Source organism: Rattus norvegicus, chromosome 14 (assembly GCF_036323735.1).
Source record: "Rattus norvegicus strain BN/NHsdMcwi chromosome 14, GRCr8, whole genome shotgun sequence".
Classification (NCBI taxonomy): domain Eukaryota; kingdom Metazoa; phylum Chordata; class Mammalia; order Rodentia; family Muridae; genus Rattus; species Rattus norvegicus.
In genome coordinates this window covers 80,505,231-80,518,939 of record NC_086032.1, presented here as the reverse complement: position 1 = coordinate 80,518,939, position 13,709 = coordinate 80,505,231, and the positions used below count along the sequence as shown (strand labels likewise).

The window sequence follows — 13,709 nt, the reverse complement described above, 5'->3', positions numbered from 1 at the left end:
CATGCATTAAATGTTTTAGTATGAATACTATAAATATTTAATTTCTTTAAATTTAAGGAAATTAAGATTCTGTACCAATGATATATTTATTTGTTAAGATAGATATGAGTTATGTAAAAGTTTAAAGAGACAACAAGAAAAATACTGCAGTGAAATATCAAAGGAAAATAAGATTTAGGTGTCTTGCCTAGCTGTACCAGGTCCCAGTTTAATTGCCAGCACCACAAACACAATCTAGTAAAACAGCATTGCCGTATAGAGTGCTAGTCTATACACCTTCGAGACCTGTTTGCTACTCTTGAATTTATAAGACTGTTTATAGTCCAGAAGTGAATACTTGCTGGGTATGGTGGCCCACACATTTAATCCCAGCAGAGGCAGGGGGACCTCTGTGAGTTTGAGGCCAGCCTGTACTACATAGTGAGCTTTAGGAGAGAGGACTACAAGAGAGACCCCATGTCAAACTGAACGGTGAATATTCCCTATGAGCTAGAGAAGACTGGTTGTTGGGTAATCTGTAGAAGGCAGTGTACCCATTCGCTGGTGTTTGTTTCATCATCCTTGCCTGCTTGATTCATCCATTTTTAATAAAAGGGATTGGAGACTCCCAACTATGATAGAAAATTCATTTATTTCCTTTTGCAGTCTTCTCTTCTTTTGCTTCACATACTTGTATATTTCATTGTTAGGTTCATGTGTACCCTTGTTTTTATTTTTGTTTTTTTACTTGATCTGATATCTTTTTGGTCTGTTCTACTTTTGCATGTCAAGATTTGTTTCTACTTTTTGACTATTGGAACAAATATTTCTGAACATGGATGGATGAACAAGAATTTAAGACTCTGCTTTTGATTCTTCTGAGAATGTACTATAATAGTTGGACTGTGTGGTACCTATACTGCCATGCTCTTTTCCTCCTAAACTGTGCCACTTTGCAGCCTTACCTGTTGTCTACTGTGCAGAAGAATTCTTCCTCCACATTTCACCAACACCTATGCTAACCCCAGGTTTTTCCACCCACTCCCCAGTTCCCAAATAACGACTTGGAGGTCTATTTATGTACACTGCCTATGGCCTTAAATAAGAGCTTATTTCTAGACTAGCTTGTAACTCATATGTCCTGTTTGTTCTGTGTCTGCCACATGGCTAGCCACCTCCCCTCAGTTTCATACATGCAATTTCCTCAGAGTCCCAGGGAAATATCCCACCTCTGCCTGTCTCCCAGAGTTCCAGTCTCTTTATCAGAACTCCCACCTGCTATTTCCTGTCTTTTGCTAATAGGCCATCAACTTTTTAACATCAGCTTTTTAATGACAGATGATGCTTCTTCATAGTACACAAGAGATTATCCATACAGCCTGTTACTTTATTTACTTTAATAGTGACCATCTGACAGCTGTGAGGTCATGTGACACTGACTTAGGATCTTCCTGCTAAGCAGGATATGTGGGGTTACATGCCTTTTCCTTTCCTCCTCCTTTCTGTGCTACTGTCCTGCCTGTCTATTTTGACTGTCAGTGCCACAGGCTCATGACTGGGGCTTTGCCATGCATTTTATACAAGTGTACAGTTTTGTTTTCTTTCAAGATAGTTTTGATTATTGTCTTAGGCACTGTTCTATTGCTGGGAAGAGACCAAAGCAAGCATTTAACTGGTCAGAGGACCAGTTTCTTATCAGGCACGTTCTATAGCAGCACACACAGTGCTGGATTTAGCAATTTAGCAATTGCTGAGAGCTAAATCCTAACCCCAAGTCAGAGTCAGACACTGGTTTTGGCATAGGCTTTTAAAGACTCGAAGTCCACCCCTAGTGCCATACCTTCTTCAACAAGGCCACACCTATTCTCTTCAAATACTGCTACTACTCCTTGATGACTAAGCATCCAAATATATGAGCCTATGGGGGCCTATAGCCGGTCTTTGCTGTTGTGGGTTCTTCTTTTTCCTATCCTTTACCTCTCCCCTCCACTGCCCCACCCCATTTCATGGCCATCACTCGCTAGAGAAAGAAGGAAAAATTAGGGGAGGGGATCCCTAAATCTAATTTTTTTCCTTTTGTTTTTTCTTTGAGTATGACTACTAACAAGCTATAAGCAAATACCCTGAATGAGCAACAACTACCCATCCAGCCTCTCGGAGCTCGAGAGTTATACTCCCTCTGAGGAGTTCCCAGAATTCCAATTATCACACAGTTATAGAAACTATCTACAGCTGGCAAACCATGCCTCTGCTAGAGCATGAGACAGATCATAGTCAGCTGCTGCAGACAGTCTGAAGCAACCCCATAGCACCACAACTAGAATTAAATAGATAGCACTTTATTTTATTTCTGTGCTTTTTAAAGAAACCAAAATTCCAGAATTGTTACTACAGGGGCCATTCTTTTTTTTTTTTTAAACTTTGTATTTTTGTGAATTTGTATTGATTCTTTGTGAATTTCGTATCACACAACCCCAGACCAACTCATCTTCCCATCCTCTGAGGCGTTGCAACTCCCCAACCCCCAAGGGAAAATAATTCTCATTGTAGAAGCTATACTCTGTCACAATGAGTCCCACTGTATTAGCAAAAGGTGGGAAATAGCAGGTAGGAGTTCTGATAAAGAGACTGGAACTCTGGGAGACAGTCAGAGGTGGGATATTCCCCTCGGACTCTGAGGAAGTTGCATGTATGAAACTGAGGGGAGGTGGCTAGCCATGTGGCAGACACAGAGCAAACAGGACATATGAGTTACAAGCTAGTCTAGAAATAAGCTCTTATTTAAGGCCATAGGCAGTGTACATAAAAAGGCCTCCAAGTCGTTATTTGGGAACTGGGGAGTGGGTGGAAAAACCTGGTGTTACAACAGGACATCATTGTGGAAGCTGTAGCGACAGTGTATACCCTATTGTCCCCTTCTTTGCAGTGTTCATAGCAGTGAGTCACTGGTCTGGTTCCAAGCCTCTTGCTTCTGCTATCCTATCAATACTGGATCCTCTCTGGGATGCCTCTCAGATATCCTGTTGTTGCCCTATGCCGTGGAGATCCTGTAGCTTTGGATCTGTACAACTGGCCCCTTCACTCACTTAGGAGTTGATAGATGGAGTAGTTGTTAATCTGGGCATGCGGGTGGTGGTGGTAGCAGAGCTGATGAGCTTCCCAGTTCTCTCTCACTCACACTACCAGGGTGAGTTAGTTCTCCAGCACTATCCTGATTGGTTTATCCAATGCTGCAGTTGATGAGGGACAGAGCCGGCGCTCCTGCTCTCACACCCTTGGGACAGACTTACCTGTGCCCATGCTATCAGAGCCAGCTCTATTGTGCTGCCCAGGTAAGATGCAGGAACTAGTTCTCTAAGAGCTGATTCACCTGAAACTCCCCAACCAGGGTCAGCTCGACTGTGCTCCCCAGGCAAGCTGCAGGGCTGGGGGCCATTCTTACTCAGACTATCACAGTTATGGACTCTAATATTCTTTGTGAGTTTAAGATGATTCCTTTTCTACTTTGAAAAAAAAAATCATTGATATTGTGACAGAAGACATGGCAATGTAACATGTTAGCAGTAATCTTTGATGGTCACAGTTTAACGTCTGTACTTATTTGTCCTCCCACTTCTTTGGTTAATTCATAAATATTCTATTCTTTTTGTGTTATTTTCTGATTGTATTGGTGCATAAAATTGTAATTTGTTTTGTTTGTTTTTTTAATGTTAACCTATCTTAGTGTGGGGTTGAAATTCATTTATTAGCTCTAACCATTTTTGGTTTTGGTTACATCTGAAGTTTTTTGGGTTTTCCTATAAAATTGTATAATCTAAACAATTCTTTTCTTCCTTTCCCCCAGCTAAGTACCCTGGCACTGGTTACTAATACTGTATTTGAATAGAGTTGGTAGAAATGTACCTCTCAACTCCCTAGAGCCTAATGCTTGCATGCTAAGTAAGCACTTCACTTAAGTTCTATCTGTAACCCTGGACGTACCCACCTAAAATTCTGTCAGTAACTGTTTCCACTGACATTTATGAGTTGGGTAATTTGAGTCTTGTTTTTTGGTTGGTTTGGTTTGGTTTGGTTTTTGTTTGTTTTAGTCTTTTTTTTTTTTAAGATTTATTCATTTATTATACATAAGTACACTGTAGCTGTCTTCAGACACCAGAAGAGGGCATCAGATCCCATTACAGATGGTTGTGAGCCACCATGTGGTTGCTGGGAATTGAACTCAGGACCTCTGGAAGAGCAGTGGGTGCTCTTAACCACTGAGCTATCTCTCCAGCCTGTTTGTTTTAGTCTTAATAAAAGTTTCTCCATTTTGTCAGTCTTTACAAAGAACGATCTCTCGCTTTCTGTCTCTCTTTGTGGGAGAGTGCTGCTTGTTTTTCCAGAGGACCCAAGTTTGGTTCACAGTGCCCATGTTATGCCGCTCACGACTGCTTGAAACTGCAGGCTGGAAAAGGCGGTGCCCTTTTGTGGCTTTTGATGGTGGCTCACATGTGCACAAAGTTAAAAGAAAATGTTATTGATTACCTTGAGACTCGAGTTAAAGTTGTAAGATGCCCAATATTGGTGGTAGGATCAAACTCATACCTTTTGCAAAAAAAAAAAAAAAAAAAAAAAGCAAGGGCTTCTACCCACTGAGCTATCCCTCTACTCCATGATCTTTTTTATTCAATTTCTTTTCTGTGTCATTTATTACAACCCTAATTATTATGATGATTATTATTTAGACAAAAGTTTGTATTTCCTGGATATGTCACAAACTCAAAATGTGTTGCTGCTCTAATGTAAATTTCCTCCTTTACTCTTGCTTTCTCTGCATCTCATACTTTTTTTCTTGTATCTTTCATCCATTGGTTTCTTCCTCATTCAAGTATTTTTCTCAAACATTCATTTCCTGGGTAGGTGGGGGATTAGTGTGATGGCACTTGTGTGGTAGTCAGGAGAAATTAATGAAGCCCATCCTGTTTTTTGCCATATGGGTCCCAGCAATTAGAATTTAGCTCACAAAATTAATGAGCTGAGCCATCCTTTTTCTTTTTTTAAGTTTTTAAAAAAAATTTTATTTGATATATTTCTTTACTTACATTTCAAATGTTATTCCCCTTCCCGGTTTCCTGTCTATAAGCCTACATCCCCTCCCTCGAGCTGAGCCCTCCTGACAGATCTGTGTGTTCACTTTTAGATGTCTGTGGCTCAGGGGTGAGAGCATGTGCTTGTCCAAAGGGCCCAAGCTCAGTTCACAGCACGTAACTTAACAACCTGCAGCCTCGGCTTTGGGGTATCCAGTGCTTCTGCCTTTTGTACGCCCATCATCACTCACCCCCACCCCCACAAACACATAATTAAAAGAAATAGAAGTAAATTTTTTGAAACGGGTGTTTTAGATCAGTATAGTTGAGTTTCTTAGACCTTGTACTTCTATTTATATTGATATTTTCGTATCATTTTTCTATTTTTATGAAATATATTGACAGGAGTGATTTTTGATATATTTAGATTATTATCAATGGTGAGGTTCTTTATATTCATCTTCAAGGCTTCTGTTTAACTATACTTTGCACTTTTCAATGCCTTACGCTTTATCAGTCATACTTACATCTTACTCCTCTTGCTGGTACCCTGGATTCACGGTGCATATCAACTAGATTCCCCTTGAGATCAAACTGTCAGGCCTTTGACGTGTAGCCCAAGTGGCTTCTAGAAAATGCCTCCTCCTTTCTCCACCTTTTCCCATAGCTTTTGGTACATGAGTTGATCTCCCAGACAGTTGCCTTCACCTGAGGTAGGAATATGAGAAAATATTTTATTTTGCTTTTATTTGTGATCTTTCTGTCTGTGGACCCAACCATGTGACCCATATACTTTTTTTTTTCTGCCTGAAGAGAGTCATTTAATTTCAGACAGTCAGAGGGCCAGTCTATCATAGGTGAATTCCTTAGGGTTTTGAAATTTTTATTTCTCCTTTACTTTTTTTTTGTTTGTTGTTTTGTTTTTTTCTCAAGATGGAGTTTCTCTGTGTATCCCTGACTGTCCTGGAACTCTGTAGACTTAGGTTGTCTAAGTCTCAGATCCGCCTGCCTCTGTCTGCAGGAGCGCTGCAGTTAGAGTGTGCAGCTGCCCAGTTCTCCTTCACTTTTGAAGGATTAACTTACTGATTGCACAATTCTAAATATGTGGGGTTTTCTTGCAGTATCCTAAATATACTTAACTCTGTTGTTTCCATGTATGCATATTCTAAGAGACCTGTTTTAATTGTTTTCTTTCCAATTCAGATTAGGCGTTGTGGGGAGATCCAGTGTGGAAACTGGCTCATGATGGGGGTTTTGTTATGATGATCTCTGTGTGTTTCATGTTAGGGTTAGGGCTTATTTTCTCACTAAATAAGGCTTATAGTCTCAGAAGCGTGATGCCAATACTAAGGTCTTGTTACCTCTTTACCATCGCTGGGAGGTATTAAAAAAAAAAAAAACTCAGAAAAACCAAACTAAAAAATATTTGTGTTAACTTTGTCTTTGACTGGAATTTCTGTTGGTCTGGACTGTACAGTGCACGTGATTTCATTTAATGGTTTCATCTCTATTTGTCTTGGCACGCCACCTTCTCTCAGTCTTGGTATCTGAGCTGGTGTAGGTAGGGAAGACTGGATCATCCACCCAAAAGGGATGCAGTTTTATGAAGGTTATTTTGTTTGTACCCTCATCAGAATTTTTACTTAACAGAAGGAATTTTCTTTCTTAGGAGTTACTTTTTGCCATAAAGTGGAAAACAATTCAAAATTACTGTTATGAAGCTTTGTGAGTTTGTGGAGTCACTGATCCGCTTACAAAGCATAGCTCATGATGGTCCACTTATTAGACCTCTGAGCTTTTCTCAGAAGGAACACTGTTGCTGCTAAGGTCATCAGTGCACAAAAATGCACAAAATCATTAAAAAACAGCTTTTCTTGTTATCTGTTCCCTCACTTTTTTGCCTTCAGTCTTTACAACTGGGCCTGCTATTTGTGTGGGTGGGCTTCTGAAGAAGCATGTAAGTAAAATATGTAAGAGCATGGCTGTTGGACCCCTTAAGTCTTCTGAACTAAGCTATTTTCAGCAGTCATTTATTGAGCACCCAGTATGTGCCAGGCCCTGTGCTACATTTTAGGAGCACCCAGCTCAGTTAATCCAGTCAGTGTTTTCAAAAGAGAAGGCAAAACATCATCAGAATAAAATACGAAATGTTATGGCAAGCCTGGTGGTGTGACTCAGTGGTAAAACACTTGCACAAGGCTCTTGGTTCCATCCCCTGAGCCACAACAAAGGATACCTTGTCATGACTCAGGTAACTTATGGCTAAATATAGGGTAGGAAAGTAACAGAGAACAGGTCTGAATGGAGCACAAAGATCATCACAAAGTAGAGGGCACTGGAAAGAGTGACCAAGGGTCTAGACATGAGTGTGATAAAGGTGAGGGACCAAAGGGGAAGCCAGGCAAGTGCACAGCTGTGTCCAAAAAGAATCTCAGGCTGCTCTTCAAGTAGCTCAGATCCCCAGAGGTGCTTCTGCTCAAATCTCACCTCACATTCTGGACTAGCAAGTGTGCTGATGTACACTGGCAGGTGTTTCTGTCCCTTAGCCAAAGGATCCTAAATTACCTATTCTTCCCCCCCCCCCGCCCCTTCCCCCCCGGAGTTGGGGACCGAACCCAGGGCCTTGTGCTTGCTAGGCAAGTGCTCTACCACTGAGCTAAATCCCCAACCCTAAATTACCTATTCTTACCAGCGAATCTCAACAAGGTCCCTCCGAGCTTTTTATTACTTTGTGGAACCAAGTATCTATTAAAATGTAGTTTCATTATTTTCCTTGCTTTTTGCTTCCTCGGGCTCCCATGCCAAAACAGCTTGCTGAGACCATTGCTTTTGAGTGGCCCATCCCCATCACCTCTGTCTAGAACACTTTGTCTCCAGCATTTGTTCTGCTTGTCTGTCTCCCCTTCTCCTGTCTCCCAGAGCCTTTCAGGTTAGAGGATGTTGTGTGTTGTGCCAATGGACTGGGTGGAGTCACTGCCCAGCTCTTTGAATGTTAGAATGGGTCTAGCTGGTGGGGTTTGGCATAGTCTTAGTACTAGATAGCCATCTTTGCCCACAGCAAATGCTTCTTGCAGGCCAGGCAGTATACTCACTCACCAAAACTTTTGGGGTAGCTATTTCCAGATTTCAGATGAAAAAACTGAATCACAGAAGGTTGAGTGATATGCCTGAGGTCACACAGCTACTAAAAGGGAGGCTGGGATTGATTTGTAGTTTCTGTTTAGCTCTCATTAACTATGCTATCACAATGGAGCCAAGGATGACTTCCAGGTTCACACACAGCTCCCTCCTTTCCTCACTGTTTTCACTCCATTATACCATCATCTCTCATCACCTAACTGGCAGTTTCAGTGCACCCTTGCCTTGCTGACCATCACTATGTGTCTCGGCTGACCTTCTACTAAACTGATCAGATGATTGTCTTCTTCTGGCTTGGCACCCTCAATGTGGCCCCTTTGCCTCTTCAGGATAGTAACCACACAGTTGCCTCTGCTGTAGCCTCTACTGTTCACACCCCTCAATTCCTCATCTCTTCTCTATCCTCCCCCTTCCTCCATCTAACCATCCCTTGGTGCAATTGGAAATCCCCCCTGAAGTCCTCACACTTGAATCTACAGAATTCACTGATCGTGTGCATCACCAAAAAATGGGATCACCAGGCATTCTTCTAATGCCAGGTCTGTGGCTCACCCAGGACATAGTCCACTCACTCATTTCAGCAGTACTTGACAGAGCTACACAGCATTGTCCAGAGCTAGGGTCGAGGGCCAGGACTCTTTTGGTTTTCGTTTTTAGTTTTTCAAGACAGGGTTTGTGTATGTAGTCTTGGCTGTTCTGGGACTCTGTAGACCTGGCTGGCCTCGAACTCAGAGATCTGCCTGCCCCTGATTGACAAGTTCTGAGATTAAAAGCATGTTATCACCATCACCAGCCAGGGCCAGGACCATCTTCTTAACGCCCCATTTTCTTATGAAGTAACTTTGATTTAGGAGAAGGCAGACATCAAAATCCCAGGCTACAAGTCAATCTTGCATTCTACTGCTGCAGGTGGAGGAAGAGACTAGATTCCAAGGTGTTAAGTGGGGGACTCACCTTGGTCCTGGATTGGATCCAGAGCAAAACAGTGTCAGCTTTTCTGGGACAGTGGCATCTGGGCTGAGTCTTGGGAATGAGTGTACATGAAGAAGTTCCAGAGCTTAGACACAGGTGAGCAAGTGAGGAAGGAAAATAGGTTGGAAAGGTGGAAACCAGAAAGGAAGATCTGTGTGCCCAGGCTTGTTGAGCAGGAAGAGGTGGTCTTTATTTCCCTAGGATGTCATGGAGTGTGGAAGGACTTCGATTTTTATCTCAAAAGTAGCAGAAAGCTTCCTCAGCATTCTAAATAAAAATCACTTAGGCTGCTGTGAGGAAAGGACTGGTTCGTATCAAGGCCAGATCCTAATATCCAAGCCAGCACAGCAGTGCACCTGTGTGGACGGCATAGCCCTTCCAGGGCTTTGTTCGGTGTCAACCATGGAGGGCTCTAGGAAACCCAGGTGAGTGCAGGGAGCTGCCAGCAACTTGGCACTCAGTTAATATGTATTGCTGACTGGCCCCGGGAATGTATCCCACTCCCCTTCCCTGGCTTCTCAGGACCTTTCTCAGGGCTCAGGCCAGTTTGCTGATGAGATTGGAATGACTTACTCCCTGGAAACAGGAATAAGTCAGCACCCCCAGGTTCAGAGCACAACCAGAACCTCTCTAGCTCTTGAGATCTATGCTGTTCTTTGCACAGGTCTAAGAGTTGAGGGTTAAAGGCCTTACTTACCATTGTTATCAGTACCTCTAAATGACTTTACAGTGTTGATCAGTACATGTCTGAGGAGACCAAGCCACAGAACAGCTCTTACATGTATGACTAGACAGGAATGTTAGGAGTGGCTGAGTTGTCTGAAGGCATCAGGAACCTTTGGTTAAAGGTTGACCTACACGTGCAGCCTACCTAGGTAAACCTCCACTCCAGCATTTATGAAATGTGCTCCCCATGGACATCAGCTTGTGGGAAGGTTTCAGTCACAATTCGTCTGTCTGTAGTTGAACTACACAGGTATACAGAATATTAATTTGATATGTGATTAGAACTTTTTTTTTGTAGGCTTTACCGCCAGCACCTGTTCAGAGTCACACAAATAAGCCTCAGGCATTCAATGCATCTCTTCAAGACCATATTTACCCGAGCTGTTTTGGGAACACTCCAGACTGGAATAGTTCTAAATTTATAAGTCTTTGGGAATCAGAAATGATGAATGATAAGAACTGGAACCCTGGCACTTTCTTGCCAGATACAATTTCTGGTAAGGAATTCATTAAAATTTTCTTAAGGTTTTAAATATCCTGAGCCAAGTAAGATTGTCATCATGGCATTCCCCAGTGGGAGGCCCTGGGGCCTGGCATCCCACGCACCCTTCCACATTTGTTCTGATGGGTCCACTGCATTGATTAACAGAGCTAACACTGGCTCCATGCTCTCTGCCAGCACAGTGAGCCATGTGATGCTGCCCAGCCAGAGAGGATCTAGTCTCAAGGGTCTGTGTCTGGCCTGTAGTTCTCAAATAATGGTGACTACCCGAGATCAGCTCAGTGCGTGGAGGCAGGGAGATATTGACACATCCACCTGAATGCTGTGGTTCAAGTTCCTATTTGCTGATTTCTGTATTGACCCTAAAGGGCTCTGTCCCCTCTAATAAGCACCTTCTCCCCAGCTGGCTCAGTTGCTGAGGCTCAGCTACAACTTCAGTCTTAGGTCCAGAGGCATCTGGGAAGGGCTGACACCCACACCTCTCTATCTTGAGATGGCCAGAGCCCCTGGTCAGTCACTCCCCTCCCAACCTTGAGTATGCTCAGAACAGAAGCTAGTCCTGATATTCCTGATCTATGCTTGAAGGGATTTCTAGCTGTGTGACCTTAGACATGTTGCTTAACCTTTCTGAGCCTCAGTTTCTTCATCTTTAGGATGGGAATAATATTTCCAACATCAAGAACGGGTTTCAAGGCATTCACTGATACTAAGACGCACCTAGCACAGGAATTGGCACATAATAGGTGCTCAATAAACCTTCTACGGAATGAAAGCATCATCCCAGAGAAGTTCTGGTTTCAGTAGCAGCCCTAGTGTTAGCATGTTCTTTAGGGGATTTTGCTAATTGCTGTTTCTCCTAGAAGCATTAATTTTCCCATTCTTCTCTAAAGGAAGTGATATATTAGGGCCAGTGCTCTCAGAAACAAGACCTGAAGCCCTTCCACCTCCACCCAGCAATGAGGCTCCTGCAGTTTCAGATATCAAAGAAAAGAAAAATGCTGCAAAAAAGAAGTGTTTGTATAATTTCCAAGATGCTTTTATGGAAGCAAATGAAGTTGCCATGGCAAACACAGTTGCCATGGCTACCTCCTCAGCCACATCCTCTGTGTCATGCACAGCCACCACGGTGCAGTCTAGCAGCAGTCAGTTCAAGGTGTCATCCAGAAGGCCGCCTTCCATAGGTAAGAACCCTGAGAGCCTAACAGCCTCTCACTTCTAACAACACACCCATGTTGTTACTATTCAGCCTTTCTAGAGGTGGAAATGAAACAAACCCTGAAGGTGCTTGTGCACAAGAACATACCCTGTTGATTTTGGGTGGGATTTTAGTTTCCATCAAAATAAATACCCTTGGGTGGCTGAGGTCCTTGTCTTGTCTCCAGCCTGTTTTCTGTGATGGGCATAGATCATGGCTTTCTGGGCACAGCTGCTGCTGAGCAAAAGAGAATTTGTGTGAGCCAATAAGACTAACCTGCTAACATTTACACTATTCACTCATTGACTATTAGAAGGGGCCTCAAAGCAAGGAAATGTTTATAGAGACTTGGGACAAATGCCTCAGGCCATGGAAGCCAGGTAGTACCTCATCAACCCAAGTTGAGGCAGTTTGAACATCAGAAAGAATCATGATTGTTCTCCTCACTGTCAGGAATTCCTGGGATGTTGACAAACTCCTCTTTACACAGATGCATAGAGAAGCGTAGAAAGAAAATTACTGTGCTTCAATCACCAGCCTAATCGGGGACTATTTTTGTTACTTTTCTTCTTGTTGTGACAAAATACCCTGAAAAAAGCAACCTAAGAAAGAAGAGGTTATATCCATTCTGCCAGGGAAATCAGTGACGCGCTGGTCACAGTGCATCCACTCACAGGAAGCAGAGAGCAGTGAATGCATGCAGATGCTCAGCTCAGTGTCTTCAGAGTGTACAGTCCAGGTTTACAGGTATCCAGAAAACTGCTCACTCACAATTAAGATAGGCCTTCGCATGTTAATTTGAATGACCAGAATAATCCTCTTTAGGCATGCCCACAGGCCCATCTCCTCCATGATTTCATCAAAAGGATCTTTCTTGTATTTGGGGGAGGTGAGAGATGAGATAGGTTCTCTGTATGTTAAGTCTAGGCTGGCCTCAAACCATAGCAATCCTCTTGCTTTAGCCTTCTAAGGCTTGTGCTTGTACTATAGTATTAAATAGATACACCCCCCATCTGTGTGTGTGTGTGTGTGTGTGTGTGTGTGTGTGTGTGAGAGAGAGAGAGAGAGAGAGAGCGCGAGTGCACATGCACCCACTAGAGTATCAGCCAGTTCCTCACACTTGCTTCACAAACATGCTATCATTGAGCTACATCTCCAGTTCTCCTTCAGGGAATATTAAGAACACTGGATATCAGTTTGGCAAACGTTACAGTTCCATGGAGGCTGATCCATTATGGGGCAACTATGTGAACCCCTCAGAAAGAAGGCTGGGGGCCATCAACCTGGCAGATTTCAAATGGAACAAAGAGCATTAATCTTCACCCAGCTTAACTTGATGGATAGATTCCATTCTGAAGTGATTCACCTAGTTGTGGTAAGAAACCACACAGGTAGACACATCTTTAGAGTTGTCTGCCTTGGGAAAGGAAAAGCTGAGCAGCAGCTGGATCAGTTGGAGAAGCTGTGGTGAACTTGGTAAAGTTAGGATCTTAGATTCAGATTGCATTTGGAATTCGAGCTCCAGGCCTGTGAATGCCAGTGCCCACAATGGAGAAAGCGCAGGTTATCTACAAACCTCTCCAGTCCCAAGAGCTCAAGCTAGAGCACAGCTTACTGTAGGTGTCAGGACCAGATCTGATGTGTGTAGAAAATAAGTAAATGTGACCAGTCATATAGATGGTCTTCTTTGACCTATTCCTTCAAAGTTACTCCAGGTCTACCTGCCTCCAAAGTGGGGGAAAATGTAATTAAAGGCAACAAAAATATTTGTTTTCTTCAGCCAATGGCAGTTTCTCTTATATCTCTACATGTAGGTGATGTTTTTCATGGCCTCAACAAGGAAGATCACAGACATTCAGCACCTGCTGCTCCAAGGAACAGCCCCACAGGCCTAGCCCCACTCCCAGCCTTGTCTCCTTCTGCGCTCTCTCCAGCCTCCACACCTCACCTTCCAAACCTTGCTGCCCCATCATTCCCCAAAACTGCAACCACAGCCCCTGGGTTCGTGGATACACGCAAGAGCTTCTGTCCTACCCCTGTGGCACCCCCACCCTCCACAACAGATGGCTCCATAAGTGCCCCTCCCAGTGTCTGCAGGTGAGCCACAGAGTCCAGGTTCCTGAGAGGAGGG

General features: G+C 43.2%; 1 protein-coding gene across 4 annotated transcripts in view; it reads left to right on the top strand.

Annotated features, from left to right (window-relative positions):
• Positions 1–13,709, top strand: part of Fam193a (family with sequence similarity 193, member A) — a 126,345-nt gene that overhangs the window by 88,147 nt on the left and 24,489 nt on the right. For all 4 annotated transcript variants that reach the window (XM_063273154.1, NM_001427458.1, XM_223536.10 and 1 more), the window contains 3 exons: positions 10,180–10,378; positions 11,274–11,564; positions 13,393–13,675. In XM_063273154.1, coding sequence (XP_063129224.1) covers positions 10,180–10,378; positions 11,274–11,564; positions 13,393–13,675 — 773 coding nt within the window. The remainder of the gene's footprint in view (positions 1–10,179; positions 10,379–11,273; positions 11,565–13,392; positions 13,676–13,709) is intronic.